General features: G+C 52.7%; 1 protein-coding gene across 1 annotated transcript in view; it reads right to left on the minus strand.

The window, feature by feature from the left end:
* The window catches only part of ITGA11 (integrin subunit alpha 11), a 43,909-nt gene that overhangs the window by 11,927 nt on the left and 12,696 nt on the right, over positions 1–19,286 (minus strand). Inside the window, exons 3-16 of the mRNA XM_062642582.1 lie at positions 14,452–14,561; positions 12,079–12,170; positions 11,743–11,857; positions 10,132–10,259; positions 9,347–9,495; positions 8,377–8,521; positions 7,837–8,002; positions 7,263–7,333; positions 6,326–6,470; positions 4,476–4,624; positions 4,082–4,222; positions 2,980–3,183; positions 2,028–2,158; positions 1,227–1,393 (exon numbers count right to left, since the gene is read on the minus strand). Of these exons, the coding sequence (XP_062498566.1) occupies positions 1,227–1,393; positions 2,028–2,158; positions 2,980–3,183; positions 4,082–4,222; positions 4,476–4,624; positions 6,326–6,470; positions 7,263–7,333; positions 7,837–8,002; positions 8,377–8,521; positions 9,347–9,495; positions 10,132–10,259; positions 11,743–11,857; positions 12,079–12,170; positions 14,452–14,561 (1,913 nt within the window). The remainder of the gene's footprint in view (positions 1–1,226; positions 1,394–2,027; positions 2,159–2,979; positions 3,184–4,081; positions 4,223–4,475; positions 4,625–6,325; positions 6,471–7,262; positions 7,334–7,836; positions 8,003–8,376; positions 8,522–9,346; positions 9,496–10,131; positions 10,260–11,742; positions 11,858–12,078; positions 12,171–14,451; positions 14,562–19,286) is intronic.

The following is a 19,286-nucleotide window of genomic DNA, read 5'->3' on the forward strand; positions in this document are numbered from 1 at the left end:
CAGTGCCACCAGCACCACACCGTGCCATCACTACATAGCAACACCGGGTCAGAGAAACAGGCTTTTGTGCACTCAAACCCCTATTGCTGGGAGCAGTGTGGCAGGGAGCACACTATGGGAAAACGAGAACAGTCGGGTTAGTATTGATTGTTTCTAACATGCATTTCTTTTAGGCAAAGAAAATAGCCCAAGAGAAATACCTGTTTCTCTCCAAGTCAAATGAGGAGCTTTAAAAGTACATTATTACAAGAGACTGTGCAAAATCTGTGCGGGATATCATACATTCACATGCTGGAGCGATTGCACCCTGGAGGTATCGTACCCTGAGGCACTTCCCTTGATGCTTTACTGGAGATCATTTGCCACCTGCAGTGCTTTGGAAAAGAAACCAAAGGTTCCCAACCCAGTGCCAAGCAGGGTGGGATTCGCACCCGCTACCCCAGTGTGACGCAGAACGTGCATCAGCAAAGAGCACATCGTCCATGGGGTGGCTCTTCTGGGCAGGAATAAGCGTGGAATTAAACAGATAAAGGAAACCCCCCTCAGCTTTTTATCCTGCAAGCTCAGCAAAGGCAGCAGCTGGGAGGAAAACTCTGGATTTCCTAGGGCAAACCAGGATTCTTGCCCTAGGGATCTGATTTTCCTATGGCAGTGTTTGCTATCTGCCAGGCACTATCGCTTTCCCCCGCTCCAACTGAGTCACAGGCACCCACTGGGTACACTTGGGGTCACAGCAACATGCAAGGGTTTAACAGCAGAGCTGGCCAATGGCTTCAATGAGATTCCCTGGGATATTAGGGAAGCAGGCACATATGGTGGGCAGATGTGTCCTGCTGCCGCAGCGGGGAGGATGGATGAGCTCTGCAGGACGTGGTCCAGGCACATCCCCTCCTGTGCCGCTGGCTGGCAAGGTGATGGTGACATCCCTGTCACACGTACCATGGCGAGGCAAGCCGCAGCAGAGCTTGGGCCAAGGGAATAGCGGAGGGAAGAGGTCACACACGGGTAAGTTTGCATCCTTGGGGTGTTCCCCAATAATGCTTAATGGCAGAGCCATTGCCCCTGCTACATGAGCCAGGATAGGGACACATTTGTGGGTAAAAAGGGATGTGGCAGATGGGAACGTGCACTCCTGCAGGCATGGCGAGCTATGGGATGCACATGGCAGAAGCCAAGTGCTCCCTCAGGGCTTGGGGTTTTTGTTGTGTGCGCAGCCGTGCACTCACCCACACTGGACGTCTGGAAGTGAGCTGAGAGGAAGACAGCAGTGAAGCAGATGAAGGCCGACATGCAGGTGGCATCCTTCCCGTTCCGCTTGCAGTCCTTGGTGAAGATGTTGATTTTGGGGGGCTCGAAGCGGATGCTGGCGTTGATCTGGACCACGCTGCGGGACCTGCGGGGCAAGCAAGGGTCAGGAGACGGGCTGTGGCATGGCAGGCACAACACAGCTAAAGCATCCTCCAAAGGTGTCCCAGAAGCCCCCAGATTCACCCTTTTCCCAACATCAGGAAGGTGCTGAGGAAGACCAAAGGCTACCACAGCATCCCGCTCTACTCTCAGGTCATCTATATAGCAGTGAAGAATATCTTGCACGTATTTGCCTCCTGTTTATGCCAGTGAAGCAGCACCAAGAGCAGGATTTGTGGCCCCTTCCATGCATGTAGCAGACCCCAGGGTGGCCCATCTCTGCTGGCCGCAGCTACCCTCCATCCTAACAGCTTCAAGGCTCTTTCCAAACCATTATTCAAGGTTTGAAAATACTAAATCAATAAAGAGCAGGGGGAGCCTGGGCCGATCACCACAAATCAACGAGCTGGACTGAGACTCCTGGGGAGCTAATGATGAAATTCAATGCAAAACCAACTCTGACATCCTTCTAGGGCCCAATGGCATGGAGATCCCACTGCCCAGCCGAACAGGGGGTTGTTATTGCGGAAAGGTGGGAGATCAGTTTTCCCTCTAAAGATTGCAGCGTATTGCAGTGAGCATTGGAAGAGGAAGGTGCCAAGCGAGAGAGTCCAGCTAACCACAGCAGCACGGCATTCCCCAGGGAGCCCACGGCCAAGTCCACGAGCCTGTCCTCGTTCAGGTCCAGCTGTCCATGGATGCTGCATCCGAAATACATCAGCCCCGGTGCGAAGTCCGCAGCCGCTATCCGCTGGAAGGAAAAGGGAGAATCCAGCCTGGTTTCCAGCGGGAGCATCCCTGCGTGTGCAGGAGGGGATTCACCTCCTGGCCTCTGAGAGATTCCTGCTGAATTTACCCTGCATATTTACTATTCCTTACATGTGGCAGGGGGTTGGAACTGGATGAGCTTTAAGTTCCTTCCAACCCAAACCAGTCTGGGATTCATCTCTAGCAATTCATTGCACTAAGTGCTGAGCATTGCCCCTGATTTCCAACATGTTTTCATAGGATCATAGAATAGTTCGGGTTGGAAAGGACCTTAAGATCATCCAGTTCCAACCCCCTGCCATGGGCAGGGACACCTCACACTAAACCATGGCACCCAAGGCCTCGTCCAACCTGGCCTTGAACACTGCCAGGGATGGAGCATTCACAGCCTCCCTGGGCAACCCATTCCAGTGCCTCAGCACCCTCACAGGAAAGAATTTCCTCCTTAGATCCAATCTAAACTTCCCCTGTTTCAGTTTTAACCCGTTACCCCTTGTCCTGTCACTACAGTCCCTAATGAAGAGTCCCTCCCCAGCATCCCTATAGGCCCCCTTCAGATACTTGAAGGCTGCTCTGAGGTCTCCACGCAGCCTTCTCTTCTCCAGGCTGAACAGCCCCAACTTCCTCAGCCTTCCATACCTTACGTTTGCTTTCTCTTGCATCCCGCACAAGAGGAGACGTCTGGCAATAACAACTAACAGTGCAATACTGAATGTGAATTTATCGTGCTCTGTCAGCCCTTAAATGACACTTACTGTGAGGGAGGATGAGGCCAACTGAAGCACACCCAGGAACCATCCGTACCTGCTTGTACTTCTTCAGGATGGTCTCTTCGAAGCCAAGGAAGATGTAGATCGCTCCTTGGTGCTCGTCCTCCAGAGGAGCCCCGACAACCAGGTCGTTGTAGGAGTCCTGGTTGAGGTCAGGCACGGCAGCGATGCAGGAGCCGAAGCGGGAATTCTGGTAGCTCTGCAGGTCCAGGAGGGCTCCGCTGGGAGTGAAGCGGTTCTGCAGGGCCAGCCGAAGGGAAAAGGTGAGACCCCAACCCCAAACCATCAGCAGCGAGCCTGGCAAGAGGAGAAACCCCCCAAAGGCAAGCGAATGGTGGGGTGTGCGTGAGCAGCTTCCATAGGGAAGGAGGTGACTCTCCTGGGGCTGCAGGACTTCCTGCTGAGCCTGCTCAACCCTGCATCAGCTTTGCCTTCCCCCGGTAACAACCTATGTAAATAACGGCATGGAAAGCTGTGCTTTGCTTATGGGGACTCCTGCTGCCGCAGGCGGGATCTGCAGCCTTGGATGCTCATTGCCGGCGTGGTTTGGTTCAGAAACGCCAGTTTGAGCCAGGTCTGGGGGCTGCAGCGAAGCTGGTCCTGCCCCAGAGCACTGGAAGGGGATGGGGATGGTGCATGTCCTGTCTATGCCCTGCGGTGAGGGTGGAGGGACCAACCTGGCTGCTCTCCACAGCCCCGTGCCCAGCTCAGCCTCTGGGCAGGAGGGTGCCCGTGGAGGAAACCCTTTTGGGGAGGCAAAATGAATGGAGACTTTCCCCATAGAGACATCCCCGCGTTGCAAAGCCCCCTCTTGCACCCCGGGTATCACCTCCTTGGTACCGGGGAGCTCATCCAACCGGGAGCAGCAAAGCCTTGAGATGATGCAGCTCTGCTCCAGCGCGGGCTGGATTCCCTTTGGCAGCGAGCAAACCCCCCTGGGATTGCTTATAAGCAAGGAAACCAGACAGATACTACTCCAAACCAAGCTCAGCTGCCTTTGGGCAGCGCTGCCATACCCCGCGGTGTCTGATGGAAGCTGGTCGGTGAACGCAGCCTGGAGCCACCCCGGGGAGGTGACACAAGGGGGGAGATGCAGTTTCTGTGCTAGCACCCAGCTCCGTGGTGCTGCCGCGTACCTCCTGCAGGGTGTAGACATAGACCTTGCCCCTCTCCCTGCCCTCGCTGAAGTACATGGGCGCTCCCACCAGCAAAACATCCGTGATGCCGTCGCCGTTGACATCCAGGGAGTTGATCTCGCTGCCGTAGTAGGAGCCGATCTGGAGAAGACAGAGGAAGGGATGGGAGCAATGCTCCTGGCACGCAGGGGTACTGCCCCAGTGGGGACATTTCAACCCCTGCTGCAGCCACGGGGTTCGGAGCTGTGGATGCAGCAGCAGCCAGGGCATCCCATGGATGTGCTGCAGTGCTGAGCTATTTGAACAAGACAATTTGTGAGCAAAGGGTGAGGATTGATGGAGAAGCATGTGTGCCACATGGGTTAACCCATGCAGCATCCTCAGCAGGCATTACCTGCTCTCCCTTTAGCGCCTGGTGGATGGTGAGGTTCCTGTTGTTGTGCATGCTGAAAAGGATGACCTTCCCGGTGTGGTTGAACCTGGGAGCTCCTGCGACGTAGATCCGCTCGTGCTTGGTGGAGATGACGGAGGAGACGGTGTAACCTGGAAGGGGGCAGGCGTGGGGTGAGCATGGCTGAGCATTCCCTGCTCCCAGCTCTGCCCGGGGTCTGCTTTCCATTCACCCCCAGCTGCTGACACAGCTCTGGCCACTTCCCAGGTCAGGAAGCAAGAAACCCGGCTTTCCTCACAGATAAAGCCATTCACATCAAGCCCAGAGCCCCGAGCTTGGGCTCTGAGCCGCCTGCTCAGGTCCTACCCATACCCTGAGCCGAGAGTTCTGGCACTGCCTAATGCAGCCGTGCAAAACCCTTCTTTCACCGAGGTGAGCCCAGTCCCTGGCTGGATGAGTGCTTTAGTGCATGGCTCACATCAAGTCAAACAGACACCAGCAAGGTCGAGCGCACCGGGAGGCTGCGGTACCTGCCCCTTCGAGACCCCTCCAACGCCACATCCCAAACCAGGCATGAAAGACTTTGCTGATGCTTGATGTTAACACTCACAGTCTGATAAGAGCCGTGAATCCATCAGGACTATTCCTTATGAGTCCTTATGGAAATAACCCCATGTAAGTGAATGACTCTGAGCAATCCCTGGGGTCACCAACACACGTTGCACGCTGGGCTGCAGCGCTTGCCCGTGGTTGCAGATGGGATTACGGAGGAATGTAACACTGGAGCTGCAAAATCCTGGTTTTCAAACGCAGCTCCAGGCTCCTCCACGTTCACAGTCAGTGAAAATTATTAGAAATTATTAGAAATAAATAATAAGAAATTATTAGAAATTATTTGGAAAATTAAGTATTAGAAATGAATTAGGAAATCATGGCCAATCATGAAGCTGGATCAGATCCCTTGGGATCACATCCAGTTGAATTTTGAGCATCTCTAGGGATTATCAGGGTTTATGGACCTCTTTCCCTGGGCATTGCCTCTATATGGGATCTCTGTTTCCCTAAATATTCCCTTCGTCAAGGGATAATCCTAAAGCAAGCATCAGCCTTGAAACCCCCATTTCCCAGCACTGGGAGAGCTGGGATTCTCCGCTTTTATATAGTAAATAGTAAGGAAATCAAGCATTCCCTTAATATCTCTGGATTTCTTACTCCAGACAATGGGAACGAGAGTCCAGCTGGGCTCCCACACACCCTCATGGATTTCCCTTGCACAGCCACAGCCATCCCCACTCCAGGCTGTCACCCTAAGGGATGGACCCCCGTGTCCAGGGGCTGTTCATATTCCCAGCACAGGGAGCAGCCCTGACACGCTGGCAGTCAATCCCACAGCATCCCAACCCCGGGGCAGCTCATCCTGGCACGCACATCTCCGGAGGTTTTAGAACCAGGCTGTTATTTCTGCTCCGGAGCCTCAGCAGCCGCACATGGAACGGATTAACCCAGCAGGTATTTCCTCCCTAGGCATGGAATTTCATCACTGCTTTTTAAACCATTCCAGTAAGTGCTGCAGATGACCTGGGCTGAACGGCGTCTGAGCTACTTCTGCATTGAAAGCACTTCTGTGCTGCTCACCATGGTTGACACCGGGCTCTTCCCAGGTGAGGATGCTCACAACCGCTGCATCCCTGAGCAACACGGGTCCAGTGGGAGCTTGCAAAGAGCCAGGCACAGTCTCCAACACTGGGAGCACTCCTGCTAGCAGTCACTTGAGAAATAGGTTGTGTTTCCTACTATTGAGCACAGAATCCTGAGCTGAGCCCTGGCAGCAGAGCCTCCTTCAGCTTTCTTACCTAAATACGCTCCATGGTTTTTCAGCTCCTCCGGGAACTCCTGGAGATAAGATTCCCGCAGGGGAATGACCTTCCCACTGCTGGTTTCCTTCAGGACGGCCCCGTTCCAGTCATAGGCACCCACTGCTCCCAGCAAGATCCCATCCTGTGGGAGAGCAGGAAGAGTTTGAAGGGATTTCTGGCCAAGGGGAGGCAATTCTCCCCCACGCCTCCCCTATGGGCAAGGTCGATTCATGCTGAGATGGATGAGAGGACCCAGTGGGATGCTTTTGTTTGTGAACACACATCGGGGTCCCTAACAGCTCAACTTCTAGACTGTATGGAATCAGGGGATGGTTTGGGCTGGAAGGGACCTTAAAGCTCCTCCAGCTCCAGCCCCTGCCACGGGCAGGGACCCCTTCCACTGGAGCAGCTTGCTCCAAGCCCCTGTGTCCAGCCTGGCCTTGAGCACTGCCAGGGATGGGGCAGCCACAGCTTCTCTGAGAAGACATATATAATGATAACATATAATATAATAATAATGATATCTATAGAAAGCAACCTCCAAAGCACACCTGAAAAGATGGAGATTTTTAACTATGCTGGAGTGACATTTCCATCCCATTCATATATTTCCAGCATGCTTTTCCTCCCCTGGAAAACCCCCAGCAGAAATCCCTGCTGGCTTTTCCCTTGGACCTGCCAGCCTCCAGAGCCCATGGGTGAAAGGGACCGACCTAATGCATCCCACCATCAACAAGCGTTTTCCTCCATGGCACATCCCAGCATGTCCTTTCCAAGATGCATCAGGTGGAGCTGCTGGAGGCTGGTCCCAAGGAAGGCACTGGTCTCCCTTCCTCATGGGATAAGCCAGCGGCATTATGGTGATGATAAAAGGAACAGGGGTGCCCTCTTGCATGGGATGGGTTAAAAAACCCCTCCACATTTACTCTCTTACTTCCACAACATGCGATGAAAATCCAGTCTGGGACATTTCCAGTCCAAAGGAGATTTCATTCTTGTTGGTTCCTTAAAAACAAAGAAAAAGCAGGAATTTGTATGTAACGGAGAGCTTTGCTTTCCTGGAGGGGCTGAGCATCCACCTCTACCGCACCTGGAGCGCAAAGGACCCCAGCTGCCACAAATGAGCCTGCGTCTCCCCACATCACCACAATTCCACAAAGTCCTGCTGCTAACAGGTACTGGCAGCTCTGCCCTGGTGCTGCTCTCAGGCAGATGGCACAAAAATGTGGATTCAGAGCATTCTGCTTCCCAATTGCAACCGGGTGAAGCCACCACAGCTCTGCCAAGAGCAGTGGCCAGGGTGAGGGGTGTTCTTTGCATAGAGGGGATCGGTGCTCCTGGTGCTTGGGGGATGCACTCAAACTAAAGACGTTTCCTTCTATATGAAGTTATTCGAAGCATGATTTTAGGTTCTGTATCAAGCAGGTATTGGGGAAAGCCCTGGTGTGAACCATGCAAATTCTGACTGACAGCCCACCCGAGGCCAGGACATGTCAGGCATCACTCACCTTCCAAGCTAAATATCCTTTCCCCCAGAGCATCCACAATGTCCTTAAGTGCTGCTTCGTCTGTGACATTAAAGAAATGCTTGTCATCCGGGTCGCTCGCTATGAACTTTATCTCGTTCAAAAAGGCTTCGGGGTTGATTCCTCTTCGGTTATAATAACCCAACACCTAGGTTTGAAGGAGAAACGCAAGACTCAGGGGTGTTTGTGTGATGGAGAAAGCCGTCCCAAAGCACCTGAGGGGTGTCCATGTGGGATGAACCTGACAGCCTTGGCATCTGACACCTCACTGTGGGAGCGATCAGAGGAGCACATCTCATTCAATTCAGGTGCCTGATGTAATGCAGGGTCCTGCCTGTCCCTGCCCATGGCGCCTGCTCCAGAAGCCGAATCCAGAGCCAAGCATCCCACTAAAAGCAGGACCAGCAGCAAGGACCCCTGTTGATGCGCTGGGAGAGGCGGAGATGGGCTGCGCTGCCAGCCCCATTGCATCGGGGCACACGGGGCATCAGTGAGCTCTGTCTGGCTTTTGCTATCACTTACGGCCACGGCGTATCGGGTGACGTTGTCCTTCTCGCTGTCCTCGATCACCTTCTCCAGGTCTGGGCTGTCGTGCGACTCTCCATCTGTGATTACAATCATTACTCTCTTTGCCCCTTTCCGGCCACCTTTCTGAAACGCTTCCGAGCTGCAATTGAAGAGATGCCCTGGGCTGCTCAGGCCTCGCCAGGCCACGGCTCCCACCGCCGCGCGCGCCCACAGCTGCCCAGATGTGCGCCCCGTCACCCGCATCAGAGCACCTCCAGGGGTGCTCGGGCTAGTAGCCCTCAGGGAGGTGCAATTGGGGCCCTCAGGAAACTGCAGGGCTTTAAAACAGGATTTTTATCCACCTGGAGATAAGGATAGGAAGGAGAGGAGCCTTTAATGAGGAAAATGCCCTAAATCTGCATCAGGAATACTGGGGTTGTTTGGGGGCTGAGGGCTCAGCTCTGGGTGCTTTCAGAGAGAGGAAGCATTTTCAGTCTGCTCTGCAACTTCCAAGGGGAATGGCTTTAACCTGCCCGAGGGGAGACTGAGCTGAGCTCTTAGGCAGAAGCTCTTCCCTGGGAGGGTGCTGAGGCGCTGGCACAGGGTGCCCAGAGAAGCTGTGGCTGCCCCATCCCTGGCAGTGCTCAAGGCCAGGTTGGACACAGGGGCTTGGAGCAAGCTGCTCTAGTGGAAGGGGTCCCTGCCCGTGGCAGGGGTTGGAGCTGGATGGGCTTTGAGGTCCCTTCCAACACAAAGCATTCTAGGATTGCTGTGATTCCTTCTGGTCCAGCTGCAACTGAGGATGGAGCAGTTTTGCAAGGCATCATTGGTAAAGCACTCATTGAGGACAGAGCCTTTTCGCAGAAACGTTTTTAGCCTGGTGCTTTCTAAGCAGCAAGAAACAGCAAAGGGGAGAGAGGGAAGAAGAATAAACGGTGATTTAAAACTTGCTCTCAGAACGAACAGGAAGGTGAGTGGTTTTTACCGAGCAAACTCTATCCCGTAGGCAGTCCTGGTCTCTGTACCTCCTCTTTGCTCTATGTGACTGGCAGCTGCAACCACATCCTTTACAGACCTGTAGTCATTTAAATGAAACTCATGGACGACGTCCTCCCCGTACTGAACAACTCCGACCTGGGGATTAAAGGAATGGCACAAAGGATGCAACCACCTGCTGCATAGCCGGGGGCTGCACACTTGGTCAACCCCATGGAATAACAGCCACTGGCACAGTCAGTCTCTGTCCCCGTTTGCTCCAGTTTTCCCTCCAGGGATCATAGGTAATGCTCAAATGTATTTCTATTCTCTGCCAGCTCTCAGCCATGCACAGCCCCCTCCTCCCCTGCTATAAAGGTTTGGGGTGATGCAGATGTGCTGTGCCCCACTGCAGCCCCCAGCATCTCAAGGGGGGACTGAACATGGGGTTATTTGTGTTGATCTATGCACAGATCCCTGCCCACACCAGCCCATGATCACTTATAGGAAGAGGAGGGAACTCAATTCCCAGCTGCCTTGCTACAGGGACATACTTCTATATTTCCATGGGATTTCACCCTCCTGTGGGGGGCTGCTCCCTCCATAGCTCATTAATGTGAGCGGTGTTTCCATGGGCTCAGCTTTAAAGCCCATACATTGAGAGGTCATTTTGAGAAGCAACAGCACCAATAGCATCACACTGGCAGAAAACAGACATTGGAAAGGGCCCCATGAGTGTGGCCAAGGGACTCTGGGTGACACAGGGGGGCACACAGGAGTTGTGCAGGGTCTTACTTGTATCTGGCCGGGGCCAATGTAGAACTTTTTCAAGATGTTGATGAGGAAGTGCTGAACCTCAACCCAAGGATAGATGCTGTTCGACCCATCCAGGACTATGATTATGTCCATGTACGTCTGGCATCCTGCGGAAAACACATGGTGGGTGATTGAGAGCTTTTGGCAAGGCTCGCCAAGGGGAGGTTTAGGGCTTCATACCTCGCTGTCAGGTGCTTGCTCTTATGATTTGTTGGGGGAAAAGTCTTATTTCAGTCCTTATAATGACTTTTGGGCTTCAGCAAGGTAGAGAGAAGCCACAAGCATCCTCTCTGCCGAGAAAGGACTAGGGAACTTGCTAAGAATAACACTCAGCTGCATCTTTTCTGATTCAGATTTAAGCTTTTATCCGGTCTAATATCATTGCAGACTTCAAAGGGTGGCCCCAGCAGGCAGGATCCGGCCTCCGCTCCTCCCGCAGAGCAATGCTTTCCCCCTGAGTCACTCCTCAGCCCTGCCTGAACTCGCCATAGAACACCAGTCGGGCATTTCCTCCCCTTCCCATTAAATCCTCTGCGAAAGGCAGCCAAAAACCCCAGTGAGGACCCCAGGGCTCGCCTCTGGATTGAGGCAGTCAATTGGTTTTCAGTGGGGAAAACTGCTCAGCATCATCTGCCTTCTTTATACTTTATAGTATTAGTGAGGAAAGTTGCAGAAAACCAGGAGATGCTGGATTTTCCAGGGCCAGATTTATCGGCCCTTCCCATCTCCTGCAGGCATTCATGGGTTAGCGCATCCGTGGACTGGAGTCACACGGGGACCGCTCCATCCTTGTGGTCCTCAGCTGTGTGCTACCACCTTGATCCCCTGCTCACCCCAGGAGCCTCTGCATCCCACTTACTGAATGATAACGCCATGCTCGCCCACAAGCTTCCCTCTAAAACACCGCTTGCCCTTTAGAGCAAGGGCTAAAAGCATGTCCTGGCCAGAAAGAAGGCAGGGACACTGAGAACTTCATGGTGGGCTTTGCCTTTACTGCCTCTGCCACCCAAAAGTCCCCTTTTCCCATGCCCTGCTTTATGCCATGAGAATGAATCAACACCAAAAGGGTGATGGAGCTGGGATATCGCACCCTGTGCCCAACTGAACAAGGAGCTTCCAGGAGCCCTGATGCTGCAGGACAGGCTTCTGCAATCTATTACCTGTTACAGGAAAGCCAGGAAGCTTATTTAATACCTCAGAATGAAATCACGTATCCCACATCACAGATTTGGGCCAAGCTATTCAGCTTTCAGTCAATGAGCACTTTGTTTTGTGTGGCCAAGGTCCGAATTCTTTCCCTATTTTGCCTTCCTAACTGCGCTGATAAAATACTCGGGATTCTTTCATTTCCAGCTTTGGAAGAAGAAGGTGGGTTTTGTCTTCCCCCGGTGTCAGTCAAAAGGAAAACGTTTACCAGATGTCTGTGTCCAGTAACCCCCTTTGAATCACTTCCCTGCAATCACTTCCTCCGATCTCCCCAGCACTGACATCTCTTTGTTTTCTCAATGGGGCTGAAGGGATTAGGGAACAGGAATCCCCTCGGGCTTCAAAGGCAGGGTTAGAGCTGCAGGGCACCACTGATTGCCGTACTCTGCAGAGCCGGAGCCACTGTCTTGGAGAACCTGAAGTTGGAGTTGACCCGGGAGCACATCCCTGTGGTGTAGTAGGAGCTCCCGCACTCGTGGGACCAGAGAGGGCTGCAGGCCTGCGGAGGGAAACAAAGCATCAGGGGTGGGTTGAAGACAGCCGCGTTTTAATCTCTGCTGTCCTCTCCTTTGGCATCCTTTTCCCCATGGAAGGTGAGGTTTCTGAGCCCTGCAGTGCATGCAGCACGTGTATAAACGCACGGAGAGGTGTAGTTGCATGCATTCACATGCCGTTGTACATGCATCTGGTTTTACTGTTGTGAAAGCCCCCTTTCCTCACCAGAAAGCTGTTGTCCTTGGGGTTGGTGGCCAGGCTGAGGCCAAGGCGCATGTTGTCCTTCCGCTCGGAGACATTGGAGAGCGTTACCCGTCCTTCGGAGAGAGGATGAGGTTAGGGACCACTGCTGAGCAGGGATGCTGAGCAGGGATGCTGAGCGGGGATGCTGAGCGGGGATGCTGAGCGGGGATGCTGAGCGGGGATGCTGAGCGGGGATGCTGAGCGGGGATGCTGAGCGGGGATGCTGAGCGGGGATGCTGAGCGGGGATGCTGAGCGGGGATGCTGAGCACCCATCCCACATCCCCGTGATGCTCCCCATCACCTCTGGAGCAAGGGGGATCCAGATGAATGCTGCAGGAGTGGTCTCTGCCTGCTTACACTGCAGACTTTGTGCTTCCGGTTTATTTTGGAAGCATCAAGATGAGATTTGGTTTTTCCCTCTCAGATGCCACAACCAAGAAAGAGAAAAGTCTTCTAGGCAATGAAGCTGTGAGTCGGAGATGGCATCTCTTGTACTGTCAGTCTAGGAATAAACCCCTCTCTGAGCAGCCCCAGCATCTCAAGGTTTATTGCCCGACCAGTAGGCATTTAGTAGCTGATTTATCATTGTGCTTTGCTTTCTTTTCCCATGTTTCACAAGCCAGAAACTGGGAACAGCCCCCAGGGCAGCCCTGTTAACGCCAACATCGCTGAGCTGTGACACAAACACTGCCCTTCCTCTACTGATGGGCTCGGGGCGATGCAGCTCCCTGTGAGCTCTTGGCTGTTTTGCCTGAGAAGCAAACTGAGAGGGAGGAAACTGGACAGTTAATGGTAAACCTGGGGGGTGGTTTCATTTCCTGGGGCCTTTGGAAGCTTCTTGCTGAGGGTTAAATGGAGGGGAGGCTCAAAACCCGAGATCTATAACCCAGAGCTCAAAGGAGCTTCCAACAACCCTCACTTCTCCCCTGCAGACCAGCCCTGAGGTTGCTCCACCCCCTCATGGGCATACACCACAGCAAAGCCAGAGGAAAAGGGGTTTTATCCCATGTCATAAATGTTCCAGCATCCCAGCTGCGGATGCTGCCACCCGCTCTCCTGCTCTGGTACCCAAGCACCTCAGCCCCTGCGACCACAGGGTCAGGAATCAGCTCCTGCTTCTCCACACTATGGACATCTCTGCTGCCTGCTCACTGTCAGCCTGGCTTCCCCCCAGGGCATCTCCGTGCCTGGTTTTACTCAATGGCCTCAGTGCTAACCAGGCAAGTGAGTGGATTGGGAATACATCAAATAGGATGGGCTCATGGAGCCAATCTTCTCATTTAAATCCCATTTCCAACGGAGAAATGATTGGGTTTTAGCAAGACTCAAATTTACACACGAGAAAGATTTATCTCCCTGAAGAATCTCGCTGTTCTCACAGAAAATAATAAATAAAAAGAAAAAAAAAAACCCAAAACTCTGCTTAAAAAAAAACCTTTAAGAATCTGGAGCCCATCAATCAAATGTTGCAGAGGACCCAGATTTCCTCCTCCCTTCATCAGCTCTGCTAGAAAGCAGGATAGTTCAGATTCACTATGAGGAAAAATGAAGTGAGAACAACTGCTCCAGCTGCTCCAATGATAAAACCTTGCCCCAAACCCCAGCGATGCCCCTCAGGACCATGAGAAAGCCCCCGGCTCTCACATTCCCTGCTGAGATGGGGATGTGCCCATCAGGTACCCCACTCTGGGCAAAGGGGACCTCTTGCACTGCCATGACCCAGGAAGGGCATGTCCTGATGCTGTGATGCTGGCACGGTTGGTGCTAGACCAGCCCAAGAAACCCTGAGAAAGAGCCTGCTTCCTCCATCCAGGGAGATGGGATTGGGATGCCTGTGGGATTGGAGCACCCCTGGGGTCTCTGCTCCTGTGACAACACTGATGGGGCCCAGAGGTGGTGGGGCTGGGTGGTAATTCCCAAATACCAAAGCCATGGGAGCAGGCTGGACCCTGGGAGCAAAATGCCTTTGCAGAGGGAATTGCTGCAGTGGCCACGTTGCCTGAGCATCCCCTGAAGAGGGAATACAGACGCTGCCATGTGGAGCCAGGTATTTGCTAGAGGGACCATTATCCATTGATAGGCCCATTCTGATCGTTTAATAAGCCAGTTTAAGCTATATTAAATAAATTCTTCACTTCATTCTGATCTGCTTGATTTTACCCCAATATTGGTTAAAGCTCAGCACCAGGACAAGAATAATTCCTTATTTAAAACTCCTCCTCAAACATGCAGTCCTCCTGCTTTTGGGGACAATCTTGCCCTTTGGGGGCAAGAGGGTGCATCTTTACAGACCAAAGCAGTGATAAGAAGCACCACGTTAAAACACCCATCTCTCCCCGCTCCATGTGCGGTACCTAGGTTGAGTTTGGTGCAGTTGCTGTGGCTGTCACTGGTCACTGGGCACTTGTAGACATCTCCGGTCTTCTGCTGGCCGTTGGTTTCGTAGGGAGCTCCCACTACCAGCCTGCGGGAAAGAGGGGTCCATCAGTGCACAAAGGCTGGGTGGGAGGTGTGGGAATGAACCCACAGGCAAGGAAGTCCCAGCCCAAGCCCCTGGCTTGGTTCAGGAGGTGTCAGGAGAGGGGACAGCATCATCCCCCCAGCCTGACTCAGTGCAGGCAGTGACCGCACTAATTCAACTTCCCCTTCCCGTGACAGCAGCAATAAGCTGGGGATGATGACTCAGTGCTGCTTGGAAGCGATGCCCATCAGATACCAAGGGAAGGGTTTCTATCCTAATAATAAATACATAATAATGTGCTGTCCCATCCCTGGCAGTGTCCAAGGCCAGGTTGGATGGGGCTTGGAGCAAGCTGCTCTAGTGGAAGGTGTCCCTGCCTGTGGCAGGGGGTTGGAACTGGATGGGCTTTAAGGTCCCTTCCAACACAAACCAGTCTATGATGTTCCAAATAGCAAGGAGGTGACGCAGCAGTAACAGCAGCTCACACAGGGATCCACAAGGAACTTTTGCATCTGGGACAGAGGTGTTTTTCTCACTTGGACTTGTAAGACTTGACCAAACCAGCACAGAACAGCAAACCAAAGGAGGAGGAGAGCAGGACCCGAGGAATTTGACCATTCCTTCCAGCCTAGTTCAAAAATACCCTCAACCACGAGTTATTGGCATCTTCTGCTCCCAACGTGTTTGCCCAAAATACATCTGCTCCATTGCTTTTTTTTGCTGTCAAAATCCTATCGGTGGATCCCCAGATCAACAGGACCTCTTTTGTTCAGCATCACCCTCCCCAGCAGCTGGCAAAGCAGCTGTCCCCAGCACAGATGTTCCCTGTTAGACCAGAAATGGTCATTTTTGAAGCTGCTGCTTCTTACAAAGACCCTGAACTCTCATTCTTTTATTCCATCACTGTAAAATGGGATTGCCACCGAATTAAAAGCTCCAAATCCTAAGCAGCGTTCAAGGAGTCTCATGGAAGTACTTCCAGTCTTACAGCTTCTTTGCTAATGAGGATATTAATTAGGGGAAAACAGCAACCATCTGGAGGTGCCCTCAACAGCAGCCAGAAGCTCAGGGAAGTCTGGTACCTTCCCCCTGACCTCTACAAGGAGTTTGCTCATGCCCCTCTGCCACACTGTCAATGCCCATTTGCTTGTGGTCAGACATGGGGGGAAGATGGAAGAGGTGAAATGTGGGAGGGCGAGAGAAAAAGGCCTTGAAGATGAAAAGAAATAAAGGTTGAGATACTTGAGAAGGTAAAGTTCTCCTCTCCTAATTCTTCATCCCCACAGGTTTAACATAAATGGGATTTAAGATGAACTCAGAGCAGCTCCACCTTGATAGGCCTCCCCCTCTGGAATCCTGTCCGGGATTTTCCCATTGATTAGCATTCACATCTTAATACTGTCACACTTCCTATAAATAAACATTCCTGAACACCAGCTGTTGTTAGGTCGAAGCATCTCATCCAGATGTGAGACGCTGACGAGGGCAAACCGCGTTCCCCCAGTTCCCAGCCCCACGTCAGGGCAGGGAGCTCAAAGACAGCCCAACTATTTGCAGGCGCTGCCAGCAATGTGGAGCTCATGAAACCAGAATTCTTGTCTCCCAAAGACAATGGAATTGTTTTCCCTTTCCAGTTACATTTAAGTGATTAATTAGCTGAAGCTGTCAAACTCTCATGGAAACTTGGCAGCTCGGGAAGAGGCTTTTCCAGCTGTTTGAAAGGTGCCGGTCACAAGGATGCTGTGAGTGGTCCCCAAAGGGGGCTGTCAGAGATGCTGCTCTGCTCACCAGCTCACAGCCCTGCTTGCAAACCATTTCCTTCACTTTGTGGTTTGCAAAGCTGTGCTTTAAATGTTGTTTTTGTGTTCAAAGGAAAAATTCCATCCCAAAGCACCCAAATCCAATCACAGCATCTCACTGCAGCACAGAGCCCTGCTCCATCCCCACTCTCCTCCTCCCCACGCACCCTTGGGTCACCCCACATCTCCCCAGAGGGTGACAATCCCCCCCCATCAGCCACAGCCTGATGCTAAACAAGCAAAGCCTCTGCAGCAGCCGGCCCTTGCGTCATGGCTTGGCTAATAAATGAAGCCTTAAAAGCAAATAAGAACCAAACAAGCCCGCCCTCGCCTTCCTTTTCATGCGCTCTGTATGGGGACAACAAAAGCAGAATAGAAGAGGGGATTAAATGCAATAGGCGCAGACTGCTCAGAGCAACATGTCTGAGGATGTATTTTTAACCTTCATCTGGGAAGAAAACAAGAGAAATAAGGAAAACCAGGCTGTCAGTGGAAATACTCGAGGAGCCTCAGCACAGCCAGCAGAGCGGAAACCCAGCTTCTGCTTTGCAAGCAAAGCCCCCATGCTGGGGCCTGCTGCTGGTGCCCTGCCCGGGCTGCAAACATCAAAATGATGTGTTAAACTCAATTTGCATCTCTTTTTAGCCCTGGTTGAAGGGGGTCCGATACACGTGAGCAGCGTGTGCAGCACACAACCCGAGCCGCTGCCGTGCGTCAGTGTCTGAGACAATTAAAATCACAGCAGCTCCCAGCTGATTGAGTTATTGGGGGGTTTTCCCCTCAGTCAAAACACAGTGTGGTGAAATTCCCTGGGTCACAGACACTAATTCATGCAGTTATCTCGGTAATGAACCTGGTAAATGGTGTTTGGCTGCAGCACGTCTCCTAGGAAAACATCCATCCCTGATTTGAAGGCATCGGTAAGGGAGAAGCCAGAGCCTCCCTGGGAAATCTGTCACAGGGTTCATCCCTTCAGCATCCACAGATGTACTCCTAGGCTCCTGCGCCGAGCCAAAAGGATGGGCCCATCCCCAGCATCCCATCGTCACACCGACAGGCCTGGCTCTGCTTCTGCTTCAGTTATTCCACCCCTATTTATCTTCATTTAGTATTCTCTCCTGCATTAATTGCTAGTTTCTACCCATTGCCCTTTAAGTGCTGTTGGCTTTTCCCAGCCCTTTCTCCTACCAGGGCTGTATTAACCAGCATCTTTGCCCAGACATAGCCCAGCCCCTTACCCCATACACATGATGATCCCATGCCCCAAGCCGAGCACCCCGCAGAGACCCCTCAACCTTTCTGCATCCAGCAAATTCCTGACTTTTTAATGGAATAACCCTCCCCTGGCACATCAGGCTCCCCGGGTGCACCGAGGAGACGTTGAAAAGCTCATTTTGAGCCTGAAGTTATTTTGATTAAATGGAAAGAAATCAGGAAAGGAAGGTATGTCTCGCTGGTGAGCCGGGAACACAGGGATTAGGGAAGGAATGGAGACGCTGCTATACTTCTCACAGGATTTTTCAATCAATGGGACACTTAATCTCCTGTAAGGCAAATTCACTTGCAGCTAATTTAGTCAAGATGGAACTGGATGAAGAAGTGATTCAGGAGGTTCAGGAAAGGGAGGGCTCAGCTATGGAAAACTTCAACCGGGATCGGAGCTCCTTGGAGGGGGTGTGACAGAGGAATGGACCTCGGAGTGTTTTTTCTCCACGCTGATGGAAAAATCCCCTTAGTGGGATTCCAAGGAGAGGCCGAGACAGCGGCAGAGGCAACGAGAGGGGGCACAGGAGGATGTGGGACCTGAAAACGAGCCCTTGGGCTGACAGCATCTTTCTGGGCAGCCTCTGGCCAATCATTGGACCGACCTGTGGGCGATTTTTCATCTTTCAATAGGAGACAGCTCTGCTGAGGAGCAGGGGCCATGCAGGACAGAGTCTCCAATGGGCGTTAGAGCCCATCGCTCACTCCCAGCCTGCCTCTGTTACCCCAGTCAATAGAATCACAGAATGTTTTGGGTTGGAAAGGACTTTAAAGCTCCTCCAGCTCCAATCCCCTGCTACAGGCATGGACACCTTCCACCAGAGCAGCTTGCTCCAAGCCCCTGTGTCCAACCTGGCCTTGAACGCTTAGACAACCTTAACAGACCCTCTACTAAGTACTTAATGGACAACCTCATAGACACCACAGTGCTCCATCCCCACCTGGGGTGGTTTAGGGGGTTTCTGTGCCTGCAGAAGGTGTCCATCTGCCACTGATGCTCCCAGACACCCTTGGTTGTTATTCTTTCAGAGGCTGACCAGTGTTCCTCCTGCTTTAGGACAAACCCTCTCATTGCCAAGCGAAACACAAACGCGACTGTAATTTCCCCTGCGGCTGTGCACGCCGGGCCGAGCCGGGAATGATGCTCCTAATTACACATCCCATTCCCACAGCACGTCTGCAAACCCCTCCCGTGGCCGGGCAGCACCGGGGGAACCATCTCCCTCCACGCCAAACAGCCACGTCATGGGAAGAGCCCCAGCACCAGGACATGGGCACAAGCAGGGTGTGAGCCCTGCTTGATGCTGCAGCAATCCCACAGCATCCCAGGGAGGAAAATCACTGGTGCTCGCCTTAAAATAGCCTCTGATGGTGCTGCAGAACCCGCCTGAGGAGCTCGCAGCAAACTGCGGTCGGCAGGAATGATGCTCGCTTGTTTTCCCTGCTGTAAGTTTTTCCCTTGTACTGAGGGCTATTGCAATGAAGAGGTCTTTACAGGCAAGGCCTCTCGGTGAGGTTTCCAGTGCAGTGCAGGGATTTGCTGCTCCGTGTTAGCTGTCGGCTGCACGTGTTCCTCAGGACCCCTGTGATCTTTGGCTTCCTCCTGCAGGTTTCCAAAGCAGATGCTGATCCGTGGCGCTGGTTCTTGCCTGGGGCCTCTTGCTTT

Source organism: Pezoporus occidentalis, unplaced genomic scaffold, assembly GCF_034315485.1.
Source record: "Pezoporus occidentalis ecotype Australia unplaced genomic scaffold, CSIRO_AGI_Poc_V1 ctg72, whole genome shotgun sequence".
Lineage (NCBI taxonomy): Eukaryota > Metazoa > Chordata > Aves > Psittaciformes > Psittacidae > Pezoporus > Pezoporus occidentalis.